This window comes from Python bivittatus, unplaced genomic scaffold (assembly GCF_059951505.1).
Source record: "Python bivittatus isolate LINGU-HERP-01145 unplaced genomic scaffold, Pbiv_v1 ctg000610_np1212, whole genome shotgun sequence".
Classification (NCBI taxonomy): domain Eukaryota; kingdom Metazoa; phylum Chordata; class Lepidosauria; order Squamata; family Pythonidae; genus Python; species Python bivittatus.
The window spans coordinates 4,625,073-4,640,831 of NW_028277088.1; the positions used below are offsets into that span (position 1 = coordinate 4,625,073).

Below are 15,759 nucleotides of genomic sequence, written 5' to 3' on the forward strand. Positions count from 1 at the left end.
CAGGGAAAAAAAAAACAGTGAGCTGAAATGAGAGAAAATATCCTGGGAAGATGAAGGGAGTGCCATGGGGTGCCAAACCTCACCAGTTTGTCTTCTGAGAAGCGGGTGTTTTTTAGCTGTTCCAACACGTTTTCAATTGGGGAGAGGTAAGTAGCTTGCGGGGCTCTTGGTTTGTCCAAACAATTGATGAGATTTCGAGACATGCTCTTCATATTCCACATATGCCTCCTGGCCCCAAAGGGCCAAGGATTCCAGAGCTAAGCTCTTGGGCTAATTCAGCAGGCTTACCCCTCCTTCCCAGGGTGATACAAGAGTGCTGCGTGGAAATTTGGTCCTGCTGCAACCACCTGCCGTTCTTTTTCTTAGGATAAGCTGAAGGACCTTATCCTGTGCTGTAGCATTGAAGATATGTTGGAGCCACTCTTTCTGGCTATTTCTGGTGAAGTAAAAGGGCTGTGTATCACCTACTCAATACCCTTTGACAGGTAAAGGAAGGAGATATAGTTATAATGAAAAGCGGGTAATGTAATTTATATGAAACATTCTGTTCCTTCCTGCTTTAATTCCATTTGATTCCCACTTATTAGGAACCATTTTGAGCTTGATTTGTGCTTCCTACTGGCATCTTGCTTGATCACTAGAATCAGAGACCAAACATGGTGTACAGCCTGATCCTGCTGGGTGCTTTTTACATTCTTTAGTATGTTCACAACTTGTATGAACTTGCACCATTCTTTGGGGATCATATGGGCTGCAATGTAAAACAGTACCTTACTCCTTTTCTGCTAAACTAGTAAAGAAATCCTTTATTGTCCTTTCCAGTATTGTATCTTAATCTCCCTTGCCTGGCCACCCATCTCTAAAAAGTAGGAAGCTTACTTAGCCTCTGTTCTTGTTGTTCTGCAGTGATGAGGAACAAACATTAATGCATTCGCAAGATCTAAAACTCAACTTTGGCTCTGAAGTGGCCTTGAAGAGTGTGATAAAGCGTCAGCTGGTCATTACCAATCATTCCGAATTAGCTGCTCTCTTCACGATAGAAGCTGATTATTTCAGCAGCCCTCCACGATCTTCTGAGGATCAAAACTCAGAGGGGTACATCTTGTTTTCTTCAGTTTATCCTTGATTGGGAAGGCAAAGCTCCATTAACTGTTACTTAGTAGACTTCTCATGGGCACGAGTATTTCCATGCCTATATAGTTATAAATATTCAACTCCCAAAACCTTCTAAGCACTAAATAAAACATCAGGAGATGGGGTTTGAAGAAGTCAGCTGCCCTTTCTCTCTCTACTGAACTTCTTCCCAGGCAAGATCGAATCCCAAATAAAAGCCCCTTTTAGCTTATCCCACCAACATTTCTGCTACAAGGTGCACTTTCTTCCTTCTTAATAATTTTGCAAGCTGCTGACTCAGTGGAATATTACTGGATGGGACACAAGGATTGAGCCAATGTTCATAAAAGCCACCTTAAATGAAAGGCTTCCTGCTGTGGCTTGGTGATGATGGGGATTGTAGTCCAATGCCTCCTAGTAGCACCAGCCTGAGAAGGGTGTTGTGTCCCTTAACTAATAGATCTGAATTGCCATGTGAAGAAAGCAGCTGTTGTCACATCTGCAGTGCACGAAAGGGTTAGTTTAGATAAGAGCATCTTGCCTGTGGCCCCCGGGTTGAATTGAAACTTGCAACCAGAATTGATGAGTAGATCTGCCTCAGATTGGCAGCCACGTGGAAGTTTTAAGTCCGTTTTTGAAGCATGCATCGTGCCTGCAGATACCTACCTTTATGAGTTCTCAGAGAAACCATTTCCTCTATCCAGGGACATGATGGTGGAAAAAACCAAGCGGGTAACGAGACAATATGCAAAGAGGAAGCAATCAGGTAAGAAGAATCTGTCTTTGTCATGTTTTTGTAGACAGGAAGTTTGTGGGGCTGAAGAAATATTTTGATGGGAAAATGCAGCTGGACGCGGCCCGAGAAGAGGCTCCAGGCCAGTCCCTTTCAGACAAAGGGAAGTCCAGCAGCAGCACTGTCACAGAAGGGCCTTGTTGCTGTGGCTGTCGTTCTGCTCTTCCAGCCTTCCGAGCAGCTATGCTGTCCCATGGGAAAGGAGCGACGTTCCATGTGCACCCGTCGGAGGGGATCCTGAAGGCTTTCCAGGAACTTATTGTAGAAATCACAGCCTACAACAATATGTGGGGACATTACAAGGACAATCTCATCTGCAAGGTAGGTGGCCTCTCTGAGCCAGCGGATGGAACGTTGACCTGACATCAGAGCAGTTCAGGCTGCACTTCTGTGATTCTTACCAGAGTTATTTCCTTTGACTTAAGCGGGCTTGCTTGTGAAGCCTGGGCAATTTATCTGGGTTTATTCTCCAGCAGGAAGTGAGGTTAGGTAGGGGGCTTTTGTAGTTGGTTAGAGCTTTCCTTGACTTTCAGAGGAAGAGTTGTCTTATACCAAGACCCAAACACAAGCAAGCGGAAGGTGACAAGCCTGTATTTCTGGCTTCTCCTGAAAATTTGCAAAATCCTTCAGTGCAGTTGATTATATGCAATAAATAACAGCTATCTCATTTGCAAAAGGAAGAACGCTTCCAAGTCTCTCTGCCTCCCAGCCTCATTTAGCTGCTGGATCTGTTGGGTATAAAAATTAATTCTCTTTGTGCAGGTGGGAGAATCAGAGCCAAAGTTGATCCCCATAGAAATGACTGTGAAAGGCTGCCCTATCTTCTTGCAGATGACCGGACCGAGCCACCCCATGGCAACGCCCACCATCCGGTAGATTCTAGAGACTTTTAAGCAAGGCTATTGGGAGTTCCAAATGTGTGGTGGTGGGGAACTCTGAGAGCTGTAACTGTCATAAACTTGTATTTTTCTCTTTGGGGACACAGTCCTAACCTGGCCACAGCTATTGTGTGCCATGAACCCCCTTTTCCTCCATGTTGAAGCACTGACCTGTGACAGCAGTGAATCTGTCCAAAGGCTGCAGCCCAGGTCTTTTGCAAGAGATGGGGACGAAGCTCTTTGGTTTTGAATCCCTGAGCTCCTGCCTGGAAGATAAATGCTTGTTTTCATCCAGCTCTGTTTTGTTTTTCAGTTCCCCCATAAATATATATTGGAACATCCTTACTCCAGTGCAAATTGTTCTGCATTCCTTCAGACAGTTACTGTGAGCTTCTGGCTGGGTTGATCAGCATGAGAGATACCCGGGAAACATATTTCCCCATCCCAGTTTTCCACAGCATTGTTCTTACTAGTTAAATGATTAGCATTCCTTTAGTAACCATAGTTATCATAGTTTTGGGGTCAGAAATGCAAATACCTTAACACTACAGCTGTGGTTTTAGAGCCATCCTGCCTCTCAGGAGCCACGGGAGCTGTACTCGTGCTGAGGCGATGGTGGTGGTGAGAAAGACAAAACTCCCACGGCTCCCTGAAGAGGGGCAGCCCTGAAACCAAGCCTGTAGTGCTGGAATGCCTTTTGCTGTGTTGATGGAGCACATTTAGTTCTTTTTTTCTCTCTTTCATAGGAAATACCAAAAATACAGACATAGATTGTGCATAAATGTATCACTTTCTTTCCCAGGTTTGGGGCCCACATCTCTGGCGGGGACACCATCTCACGGCACATCCAACTCAATAATCCCACTCCCTTCGGTAAGCGCTTGTAGTGGCCGGTGTCATTTTTCCTGACAATAGCCAAGGCCTCCAGCAAACCAGGAGGAAAATGAAGGACCAGGATCCCTGCAGGTTTGAAAACCATCTAAGAGTATGCCTCACTTCCTCTCCCCCTTGCCCCAAATTCTTGTGGATTCTGAGATTTTTTCCAAGCATAGCCAAAACGCTGGCTGGGGAATTCTGGGAGCTGAAGTCCACACATCTTCAAGTTGCCAAGTTTGAAAAACTGTCAGGTTCAGCCCAAAGAACTCCAAGAGACAATGCAAATACAGTTCTGTTGCGTTTATTAGCTTCCACCTCAGGACAGATTCTTACCAGAGTGAACCCAAGTTCCCAAGCCAGCCAGCCACAACACTGTGAATTCCTTAGGGAGGTGCCAGCCTCATCTTCTTGAACTTTCCACACTCCTGTTGGGGGCTAAGAACACGCTCTCTCCCAAAGCCTGGCCTTCATAAGTCTATTCCATCACAAAAACACTGTTTTAGCCAATGATCACCTGAGGTTGCAGTCACCCCTGGAAGAAAGTGCATAAGTTTGCTCATATCAAGCTACAAATCTTTAGCCACCACCCTGATTTTGATTCTGTCTTTTCCCCCTTCTTCAATTCAGACATTCGAATGGACTGGGAAAGTTATAACCAAGATAAAGATGATGACAAATTGATAGATCTCTTGGTGTTTTATGGTGAACCGTTTCCAGTCAGGGACACAGATGGCAATGAGATTGATGTCCTCTGGGAGGCTGACATCACCTCTAAGAAAATGTCTTGCACTTCAGGATCCTCCTCACAGTCATCAACCAGGGAGAACCTGGTTAGTACATAAAGTCTGTTTTAAAAGTGTCATTTTTTTCTTCTTTTAAGGGATTTCCCCCAAAGGAAGGTCTCCTTAGAATACATGGCATTTCTGCAAGAATACTAGAATGGGCAAGGCTTCTACAATTCTCAATTATTCTAGTTACAATATAGTAGGGGTAGAGAGAAAAATGATTTGAGCTTTTAGTCCAGGTGCAAAAAGTGCACTTTGGCAACAATCCTTTTATTGTTTTTAGCAGTTGAGACCATCATTCCCTGTGGTAGTTTTGGAGGGCACTGTGAACATACAGGCTTATCTTGTTTAAAACAGAGAGAAGTTGGAACCTTCACAAGTCACAGGATTGCCATTCTTTCAGTCAGCTGACCCCCTTCCAAGTGGGGGCAGTACTTCCTTTGCCATATTTCCCTCATTCTCAGTTGGCTTTGCTTTCAGTGATGCCATCACGTTCAATTGGCTTTGCTTTCAGTGATGCCATCACTTTCAGTTGGCTTTGTTTTCAGTGATGCCATCATTCTCAGTTGGCTTTGCTTTCAGTGATGCCATCAAATAACAACTGTTCCAACTTTCCCCAACTTGGCACACTTTAGGTAGATTGAGGGCAGAATAAACAGTCAGCCAAGTCCGTGTCTACCAATGTGTCAATCTTGATAAATTGGCGATCAATTTTTAAGAAGAAATTATATATATATATAAATGATGCTGTAATAGCAGCTGAGAAAGGAGGGGGGGGATGGAGATGATGAATTTGATTTACACTTGCCTTCATGTTCTGACAAGCATTCAAGACAGTAGCTAACAGAATGTAAAACAAAACAGAATATAAACAATTAAAATACAGATTAAAACTAAGCCTGGCAAAAGAGATGCTAGCAGACTAATGGGGAAAAAAAGATATTCTGTGTTTTTACAGTGTGCTTCAGGTGCTCTGGTACTAAGTTTTCTAGAATAAGATTCATAACAAAAACTGGTTGTAATTGGTTTCTGCCTACCTTCGTTGATACTTCGATGACAGCCATTAAAAGCAATTAGATTGTAGCTGTTGTACTTTATTGATAGTAGCCAGAAAAGGAGTAATGCCACAACCCCCCGGAGAGCTCCCCTCTTGCTGTTTTTCTTGCTGTGTCAAGGTCCTTCTTGCCTAATCCTGTGGCTGGTGGAAGAGCCATTTGCTCCATATAGAATCTCCAGGGCACCACTTTAACAGTAGATTTCATCAGTAGTAGGTAAAATGTTGGTGCTGTTGCAACAGCGAAAGAGATCGACGTGGTTTGCTTTTTGTCCCTTAAACTGTGATGTACGAATGCTGCTTGTTCCATTCCGGCCTCTGGAGCGTGGCAAATGACTGTGCAGCAGTATCAGTAGTCAGAGGATCTGAGGACCAGCAGGTGTAAGAGGGTTGCTCCCTATCCAAAAGCTACCAGGAACCAGTTTGTGGAGGCTGTTTTCTAGTAGCTTCCAGGTAGGAATGGGAGATGGAAGGACTGTGGTTCTTCCACTTGACACGCAATGCTTAAAAAGCTGCCTCACCATCAAGGGTGAGCTTTGCTTCCTGCCCACGACCACCTCTGGGCTTGAAATTCCAGCCTTGACTATGGTCTCCAACGTGCAAAATTCGATCCACTTGAGTTATATCCATGCAGTTCTCAGCAGACATTCCAAGCTTGAATATACTTATGCCTGAATCACCTCTTTAAAATATAGTGCATGCTTATATTCATGTAACAAACATAAATTTCTCTCTTCCTCTTCCTCCTTTACATCCATTCCCGTAGAAGCTGGAGACACTTTTTGAGGACGATGAAGAAAGTTCTGATGACTCATCTTGGGAACCACTGACACTCAAGCCAATAGTCTCAGTGGTCCTTCGACCTCACGAGGGGGTTCCCTCAGACTACCCTTTCTGCATCACTCCCAAACAGATTGTAAGTTGCAGCTCCCTTAACCCAGGCGAACTTTGTAGGTAGGAAAAGGGACTTGAGGGCTGGGGAATTCTGAGAGTTGAAGTCCACACAGCTTAAAGCTGCCAAGGTTGAGAAACACTGATCTAGTGGTTGGCTGTGTTCCTGCAATCCAGCTAGGGTAACCCTTCCCATCGGTGCCTCCTCTGAATAGAAAAAAACCTCTTGTTTCCAGTTCATCCCTGCAGGTGGCGCTGCTGCCATTCACATCTCCTTCACTCCTCTGATGCTTCCGGAAATCATCCATAAGTTTGAATGCGAAGGTTTTGCCCTTGGCTTCATGAGTCTGGACCAAGAGGTACATAAAGCATTTCCATTCGTCGGGAATTTTTTTTCTTTTCTTTTCCCCTTTCTCTCTAGAGAATCAGGCTTTTCTGTAGAAGGGGGTAAACAGTGCTGAGCCATGCAGAAGCTTCAAAAATCAGGCAGTGGCACCTTATAGAGGTGATGTACAAAATATTTATATCTCCCTTAGGTGAGTCTCCCTCTCTGTCCCACACCTCTGCATCACAGACTGATCTGTTCATTGGAGCTTCCTCTCTCTTTAGGAAGCATTTTCAGGGCAGCAGTGGTGGAGGGGAAGAGTTTTCATTCCATTTCCCCAACCTGGTCACATGTGCCTATATCACGATCCAATCCATGTTTATTACATGTCTATATCCAATCCATGTCTATTACAACTTGATTTACAAGGAATCTGCTATCAGAATCGAAGTTCTTTTTACCAAGTGCATGTGATTTTGGTAGCAGATCCTCTGTAAATCAGGTTGTAATAGACATGGGTTCTCCAAAGGGGGCTGCTGAACGAGCTTTAGGGATCTGCAGAAGAGGTGGGCAAGGAGCAGCTTTGCTGGTAATTCTCCTGACACTTTGATATGGTCCCTGAAGTCCTCTCCTTGTTTGATGGGCACCAAATTTAGTCAGAAAATTACTTGCTAACCAGATTCCATCACTCAGCCTTTTACTGTCAGTTGCTTGGATGTCTTTGAGATGATCAGATTCGAGTAGGGAAGAACACTGAACATCAAAAAGCAGTCCTTACCACCTTTACTGACATCAAGAAAGCATGTTGTTCTCTTTGGGGTCTGCATGCTGCCATTTTAAGAGAATGAACATTATAGAGTTATGGAAAAGGAGCGTTTCCTATGATTCTTCTTTTCCAAATTGGTTGTAGCTCATTTGAAAGGAAGAAGTAGACTTTTATCCTTCACAGTAATAGGTCACCATAATAGCATGTCTAGTTCTTTAGTTCTCAGGAATAATAATAATAATAATAATAATAATAATAATAATAATAATACATATTTATATGTTGGAAGAACTGAGTTATCAAAATAAATTGTATAAACTGAAAGTGAAATATTGCCCATCCCAATCTAGTTTCATCACTGTTGACTTTTCTTCTCCCTCAGATTGTTCGGAAAGTCCCTGGGAAAGTAACTCGTGAAGATGGGCACTCTGTTGCCCCTCTGAGGATTGATTTGCAAGGATTCGTCAAGCCTGCTTTGTAAGTCAATTCTGGGTGCTAAAGGGGCATTTTCTGAAATATGAGCGTGCCTTGGGTCAGTGATGATAGTGTGAATATCAGGGAAGAAATTAGGGCCTTTATTTGGCACTGGTGAGACTACACCTGTACTGTATGCCATTATGATTCTGGGCATCCCGTTTCCAGAAGGTTATAAACAAGTTGGAGAGGGTACAGAGGAGGGAACAAAGATGACACAGGGAAAGAGAGGACCTGCCCTGTGAGGCACAGGTTGAAGGAACTTGGGATGTTCAGGGTAGAGAAAAAAAGATGGAGGGGAGACAAGATATTGGTGTTCAGATTCATAAAGAGAAGCTACCTGGAAGATGGTCATTACTCTTTTCCATGGCCATGGAAACTAGGATCAGAAATAATGGATATAAACTGCAGAACTTAGATTTTATTTCTATAGAAGGAGAAACTGTCTGACAGCAAGATATGTGCGCGGTAGAATAGTCTCCCCACAGACGCTCTGGGTTCTCCAACTCTGGAGGTGTTTAAGGAGAGGCTCGGCAGCCACCTCTCATGAATGGCTGAATGGTTTCCCGATTATACTGCAGAGGTTGGACTAGATGTTCCTTGTGATTCTTTCCAGCTCTACAGTTCTATGATTCTTGCTGTTCTCCAGTGCCTCCTAAACTACCTGTACTTTGAAGACTAGTTCAGTGGTAGAACATCTTCGGGTAAAGCTGGAAAAGTTGTCAGAGTTAGCATGGCTGAGCTGGATGACCCCAGCAACTTCAGCCTATATAAGTCTCTTCTGTCCTAGAACATGGTCACTTGGGTCATTTCTAGGAGATGCACTGCAGAGAAGGGTTGTTGATTCCACTCCATCCCTTGAAGGATGATTTCATTCACTGAGAACCCTGGTCGCCCGCAGATGCTGATGATGCAAAGCCAGAGTTGCAGGGTTGGTGCAGGATTAACTTTGGATCTTTATTTTCACTTTCAATCTTTTTCTGGGCTTTGAATTACTGTTCTTCCTTGCTTGAGCTTTCCCGTTGTATTTGTTATCATTTTACAGTAAGTCACAATATTCTGCTTTCTTCCTGTAGGTTGACAGTTGAAATGGCTCACGAGAAAGGGTTGGTGTTTCATGCAGTGGCCAGCAGTCTCATCCCAGATCCTCCCCTCAAGGGTGTAAGTAATGATTTTCTGCTTCTGAAATCACCAAAATGGTTGCATTTCTCAGAGGAGAAAAGGGGTTTTTTTCTCATACATTTGTTGTTTGGAAAAACATCATTTTGGAAAGGTCACACCCAGCTCAGTCCAGGAACACACTAAAAGGAAAATGCAAATACATGAGGAGTGTGTAAATGAACATGAGGCCACTGTTTTATGTGGAACTACCCTGATTTATTTCTAAAATCACTTAATTGTTCACAATAAATTAGCCATAAAATAATCACTGAAGATGTAAACAAGGTGGGGAAAACCTGTTGAGCTTAGCTTCTGGAATTCTTTCCAGCCCCTTTACCAGCAGTAGCCAGAGGAGGCATCTGTATTGCTTCTCTTTAACAAACCAGTTGTATATGAGGGTGTTTGTGTGCATATGTGCCCTGGAAAATGGGGTGGGCTGCATATGCTCTGCTCTAGGTCATGTGGCCAGGAGGGAAGGAAGGGGGCTTAGAATGGTAGAGTTCTAACCCCCTTGACATAATTTTTTCAATATTCTGTTGGGTTGGAAAGAATCAAAAGATGCTATTGGCAACCTTCGATCAAAGCAAAGCCATTTTCCCCAACTTTCTGCTTTCCAACAGGGGCTGGTATTTCCCAGCTGTTTGTCCTCAGGGCATTGGATCAGTTTGTTTGAGCAATAGAAGGCTTTATACATGTTCTGGGCATAGAGCTTCCATCCTCATCCCCACCTCCCTTATTCCTGCTGACTAAAGGCTCCACTGAGCTGAGGTTCCACAACCACTGGAGAATCACATGCTGATCTAAATAATTGGGGAAGATATAGTACTTGCATTAACATTTTGATTATGTCCTGGGGCGGGTGGAATGTAATTGAGGGAGTTGGTGGAGAATAGGCTCGGAGGCTGGAGCCCAGAATCAGCCAGTTTGTTGCATTACCAAGAATCTTGGCCTTCCTGAGATCAGTTTATATAATTCATGGTGTTTGGTTGGGCACGGACAAGGACCTGAAATAGGTGGAGGTTACAGGGATACCCTCAACACCTGCTTATGCTTCTTCTGTAGAAGCTCTCCTGATACCTCCTTCCACCTAGTTTTCCACCATGCTGGAATCTGTTCTTTGAATGCAGTCTTTAGGTTGAGGTACTATATCTAAAGCAACTCATTTCAGCCAAAGTCCCTTCCTGCCCTTGCAGGTATCTGGAGCTAATACAGGGCTGTTGCAGCTTCCTTATAAGCCGGAGTAGCCTCACATCCGTCTTCTCTCCCCACCCCCATTCCTCCCAGATCTGTTTTGTAGTCAACTGAAAACAGAACTATTGCAATTAATGCATGTTTTATTGGAGGCTCTTCTTGGACCCCAGCCTGGTTGTTCCCATAATGCTCCCTATTGTGATGCCATCTCAGATATAAATTAGTTCAAAAATTCCAATAATTTGTACAGGGTGGTATGTTTGCCTACTCATTCTGATACTGCAGATGGTTTTCCGCCATTTGAGGTATATCCCTGTATCCAAGTAAGAATCAATAATAGTGTCTGCAGCTAAAATAGCCTTCTGTGCCCTGAAATTTCCATGCCCTGGACCTCAACTCTCATCACTCCTTATCCAGCAGCTGTCAGATTGCAGTATTTTGGGTTTTGGAAGTCTCAGGAAGGGACTAGGTCAAGGAAGGGTGTCTGTCCTAGGAGTGGTCAGGTATCCAAAATGTGCTGATATCAAATCAAATGGTGTTACAGGTTCTACATATGTTCTCCTATAGGTGCTGACCTATTCAGCCACCACTCTGAGCGTGAAACTCACCAATCACACCGAGACACCTCTGGCGTTCAATCTTATTTTATCAAATCCCTTCTCCATATCTGGCGTGGACCCCCCCAAAAGTCTGAAAACGTCGCAGAGCGAGAAGGGTGAAAGAGGAACACACCTATTGCTTTATGCGTTAGAGAATATGTTGGTACGGTCTTGATCAAGGGACAATGGGCAGCTCAGGAGTGCAGTGGGTTAGTGGATTATTGTTAGTGGATTATTATTGTGGGACTAATTCCCACAAATGTAGGCCATAATCTTAGGAGTTAGGTCCACCAGGACTGGTTTTTCAAACTGGGTTCCATGGAACATGAATGGGTTCTGCAGGTCAAAGAGAAAAGAGATTTTCTGCAAGGGACTGAGGCTTAGTCTCTTTTAGAGGAGTATTTTTCCCTCTTAGGTGCAGTGAAAAGAGCAGGTTTTGTCAGCTGACATTCAGAAGCCCCACCCCACTTGATTCTGGGAGTTGAAGTCCACACGTCTTCAAGTGGCTAAGGTTAAGAAACATTGTCATAGACTCAGAATTATAGGGTTGGAAGGGACCTTGGAGGTCTTCTAGTCAAATGTTTTGTTTGTAAAACATGCCAGTAAGTACATAGTCAGTTTGCACACTAACAAATTGGCTAAATCAGCAATAATCCAATTGCCTGTGGGTTTTTTTTCCAAATCTCAGGCACCCAACCAACTTATTTCTGTGCTTTGCCTGTTTTTATCTGGTGGTTCCTAGGTGAAAGTGTCATTTCTCACAAGCTTCGAATTATTAACCTACCAACATCTTCCAGAGGACCATCTGCCATTGGGGCTTCAAGTGATCCAGCATGAAAATGGGGAGAAAATCCTGGAGTTTAGACAAGAACTTATCATCGAGTACAGCAACAAAGCTACACAGGTAAATGGATGGAGGGAAGCTAGGAGCTGTCAAAGTAATTTTTACTTGGCCAAGTTCACGCAGAAGACAAATTTAACAGAAGGTGTCAGTCCCTTAAGTTGTATCCCATATTCCTTTCACTTTCTTGCACATCTTTGGGACCATCCATGGGAATCTTGGAAGGGTTGGGGGGGCAGAATCTCTATGAGAATGGGCCAATAAATCATTGTTAGCTGCTGCTCCTCCCCAGCCTTCCATAAATTCATCTTCCTAGGTGTATTCTGGTTTCATTTGTATATCCAGTGTAGCATCTTTTTCCATATCATTCTTGTAGGCTGTCATTTTTAAATCCACTTTCAAATCAGTCTCAGTCTTGTACAGTAAACTTGTTCTTCTTCCATAACCTCTTTTAAACACTATCTATTAATAGCAGACACTCTTAAAATTAACTTCTGAGTCCATTGTTCACAAATATCCTTTAATACTTCCAACGTTAAAGTATTTTGCTTCATTCTGTATTAGTAAGTCAACTTTAAGTGTTCTTTAATTGTGATCTTTAGTTCCTTCTGGTTCCCTCTAGTGTCCAACCTTCAAAGTCCCATCTTATCTTTTTTTTCTTTTAAGAATTCAAAACAACAGCACTTTCTCATGGGAAGGATTCTTATAATTAATTTCAAACTCTTATTTCAAATCCATCTGGACTCTTAGTCCATTTGTAACTGAGCCTTCGCCTCTACACCAGTGCTGACCAGCTTCATCTGAACTTCCTTCCTTCCTCCTTTTTTATCAAAATGTCAGTTTAATTATGTTCCTTGTATCTATCCAGAAAACTGTTGGTATTAACTGGAATATTACATGTTTAATATTAAATAGTTGATACTGAATATTGCTTACTGAACTATGGCAGAGGAGGGATTCTGTTCTGGAGACCATCCTATATGGTTCGATTGGGTTTTGTCAAGTAATTGGATTGGATGTACGGTGGTACCTCTAGTTACGAACTTAATCCGTTCCGTGACTCTGGTTGCAACTCGAGTTGGTCTCAAGTCGAGGTAAATTTTCCCATAAGGTTCAATGTAAATACGGTTAATCCGTTCCGCCCTCCGAATTTGGTCGCACCACGAGGCAAATTTCCCCCATAAGGTTCAATGTAAATATGGCTAAACAGTTCTGAAACATATGCATTTTATTTTTAAACCTCAAAAGCCTTCCAAACGCCACAAAAACCTTCCAAACGCCACAAAACACACCACAAGCCTCACTGAACGTCTCCTTGCTACCGCGATCTCGCCCACAGGAAGCCGCGACCACGTGGCAGCAGGGAAAATGGCCACGGATCTGGTTCGTAAGTAGAGGCAAGTTCGTAAGTAGAGGTAAATTTTTGGGGGCTGGAGCTGGTCGTATCTCAAAAATTTCATAAGTAGGGGCGTTCGTAAGTAGAGGTACCACTGTATTCTGTCAGAGAAGCTGCAAAAGGCACTTCTGAAAAATATTCCCTATATCTTACTCTGGTTTCAGAGGTTGTTGTCATTCATCTTTTGTGCTTGAAACAAAAATCAGAAGTCTGGTAGCCCTCTTCCAACTATCGTATTTTATTAAAAGGCATAAGCTTTTGTGAACTGCAAGCTCACTTTATCAGATGCAGGGAGTGGTTTAAACTGAAACAAGACCAGCCACTGGGGCGTGTGGCGAGTGACGTCATGCGCACCATGGTGATCTAACACAAATGAACCAAAATACTTGCTTGTTTGTTTGTTTAATACAGTTTAGAATCCGCTTTACCCCAAATGAGTCTGGTTGGCTTACACTTTAAAAAAGTAGGAGCCATAAAGCATGAAAAAACAGATCTTAGGCATCAGAAAGCAAACTCCTTAGAACAAACAAAATATCCCACAGGGGCTCAGCCACCACCCTGCCCCAAGGCCTGGGAGGACAGCTACGTTTTCAGGGATTTTCTTCATCTAATTTGTGTCATGTGGTGTGATGACATCATGATATACACAATGTCGTCATGCTTTCTTCCGGATGCCTTTACCCCCGAAGTTCACATCCAGATTCTGCCTTAGATGCACACTAGAATATTTCTTCTCCCCATCCCACAGGGACAGCTAGGGATGACCTTAGCCTCCTCAGAATACTTTTCATTGTCCCTCAAAGGCTGTGGGGGGCTTGATCTTGTTGCAGGTGCTCCCCGTGATTGCATACCTGGCCATCCCAGTACTCGAGCTTTCTTGCGAAACCGTCGATTTTAAAACCTGCCTGGTGGACCAAACCAGGTCTGAAGGTGTACTTCTGGTGAATCGCAGTGGATGCCGAAGCTACTGGATGGTTTTGATGAGTAAGAGAAACGGAGAACTGATTTTCTTTGAACTGATGCACGGCTCCTTATAGGGAGGGCCTTCTCTTAAATTCTACAGTCTGTTGTTTGCAGACTCTGATTTAAGAGCTGGAGTGTGTTCTTCTGGAATAGAATGGGAATGGAAGAAATTATCTGCAATTTAGTGCAGAGCTTCAGTTATGCTTTACATCTATTTTATTTAATTTTTTCAGAATAAATCAGTAGTATAAATTCATTGAAAGCCAGTTTGGTGTAATAGTTAAAGATGTTGGGCTAGAAACCGAGAGGCTGTGAGTTCTAGTGCTGCCTTAGGCATGCAGCCAACTGGATGACTTTGGGCCAGTCCCTCTCTCAGTCCTCAAAAGAAGTCAAATGCTTCCAAAAACATTGTTAAAAAACCTGCAGGGACTTGTCCATGTAGTTGCGGGGGGGCAAGACTGACTCGAAGGCACTAAAAAAAAAAAAAAATCAATAGATCATGGGTAATTTCAACTGAAATTTTCTGAACAGTAACCATTAGTAGAAGATGATAAACTATCTTCCTTTTAAGAATATCTGTTGAAACTTTGACCAGCACTTCTTAATTCCATTTTAAAGCTGCAGAGGAACGACATAAAGATCCTGAAGTGTTTTCCATCTCTCCAAATAATGGCATTCTTGAAGCACGCAAAGGTAGCACGGCTACCAAAACCCTACTGGTGGTCCGCTTCACCCCGAGGTAGGTCATGAGAAGTCCTTTGTGGTTCTCCTGCATGCCTGCCCCCTCCCAAGCCTCAGACAAAAGGCAGATGGCGAAAACCTAATTTAAGGTGCTGATTATTGATGCATTATGCCCAAGGATAACTGTGCCTTGCTGTAGAAATTGCCCATTAGTGCATATGACTGTAGACTGTCCCTGATTACAGCACAATAACTATCTTACCATTACCCATCTCTCCTTCCTTAACATAAGTAATTGTGTGCAGAGTAGCATTTGCATGGGAAGATGATGAACCTTACCTTTCACCAAAATCAAGCTTCCTAACTAGAAGGTAGAGCTTAAGAATTCTTCCTGTCCCACAGGGGAGACTCCTGCCTTCATTGTTTAGCTGTTTAGGGTGGCTTTCTCTTGGCTCCTCTAAGAGCTGAGAACCAAAACGAGGAGGAGGAAGAGGAGGAGGAGGAAAAGGCACTGCGGGTTGTGAGTGTTGAGCGCACAAACAAGCAAGGATAATCAGCATGCCAAAGACAAGCTGCAGCCAAGAAGCTGTGTAGCATCCGAAGAGCAGAGCCTGAAGCCAGAACCATGACCAGCCTCATAGACCTGGCCAGTCCAGAAGCAGAGGAGCTTCAAGAGACAGTGGAGGAGGCAGACTGCACAGCCAAGTCTCCTAAGAGACTGCACAGCAGCATTCAAGCCCTCCAGGCTATGGTGAGAATACATGAATTGCCTCTTCCTTCTCTCCGTTGTGGTGAGAAAACTGAGGAGCATCAGATGAAGTGGTATGTTGAAGGAGGGGAGGGGAGCCCTGGCAGAGCATAAGCCAGCCTTGCAAAGCCTGGCATGGCAGTTCAGAGTCCTGAGAAGAAGAGATCCTTGTTGGGTCCAATCTAATGACACAGACTATGAGAACTTCATCCCTGCTCCACTCC

At 43.6% G+C, this 15,759-nt stretch overlaps 1 protein-coding gene across 1 annotated transcript in view; it reads left to right on the forward strand.

Moving 5' to 3' along the window:
- Window positions 1-14,849, forward strand: part of DLEC1 (DLEC1 cilia and flagella associated protein) — a 42,000-nt gene extending 27,151 nt beyond the window's left edge. Inside the window, exons 23-37 of the mRNA XM_088150899.1 lie at window positions 367-485; window positions 907-1,095; window positions 1,818-1,879; window positions 2,076-2,227; window positions 2,669-2,778; window positions 3,587-3,657; window positions 4,288-4,490; window positions 6,266-6,415; window positions 6,627-6,749; window positions 7,864-7,958; window positions 9,032-9,116; window positions 10,875-11,069; window positions 11,649-11,810; window positions 13,974-14,127; window positions 14,725-14,849. Of these exons, the coding sequence (XP_088007025.1) occupies window positions 367-485; window positions 907-1,095; window positions 1,818-1,879; window positions 2,076-2,227; window positions 2,669-2,778; window positions 3,587-3,657; window positions 4,288-4,490; window positions 6,266-6,415; window positions 6,627-6,749; window positions 7,864-7,958; window positions 9,032-9,116; window positions 10,875-11,069; window positions 11,649-11,810; window positions 13,974-14,127; window positions 14,725-14,849 (1,995 nt within the window). The remainder of the gene's footprint in view (window positions 1-366; window positions 486-906; window positions 1,096-1,817; window positions 1,880-2,075; window positions 2,228-2,668; window positions 2,779-3,586; window positions 3,658-4,287; window positions 4,491-6,265; window positions 6,416-6,626; window positions 6,750-7,863; window positions 7,959-9,031; window positions 9,117-10,874; window positions 11,070-11,648; window positions 11,811-13,973; window positions 14,128-14,724) is intronic.
- Window positions 14,850-15,759: the final 910 nt, after the last annotated feature.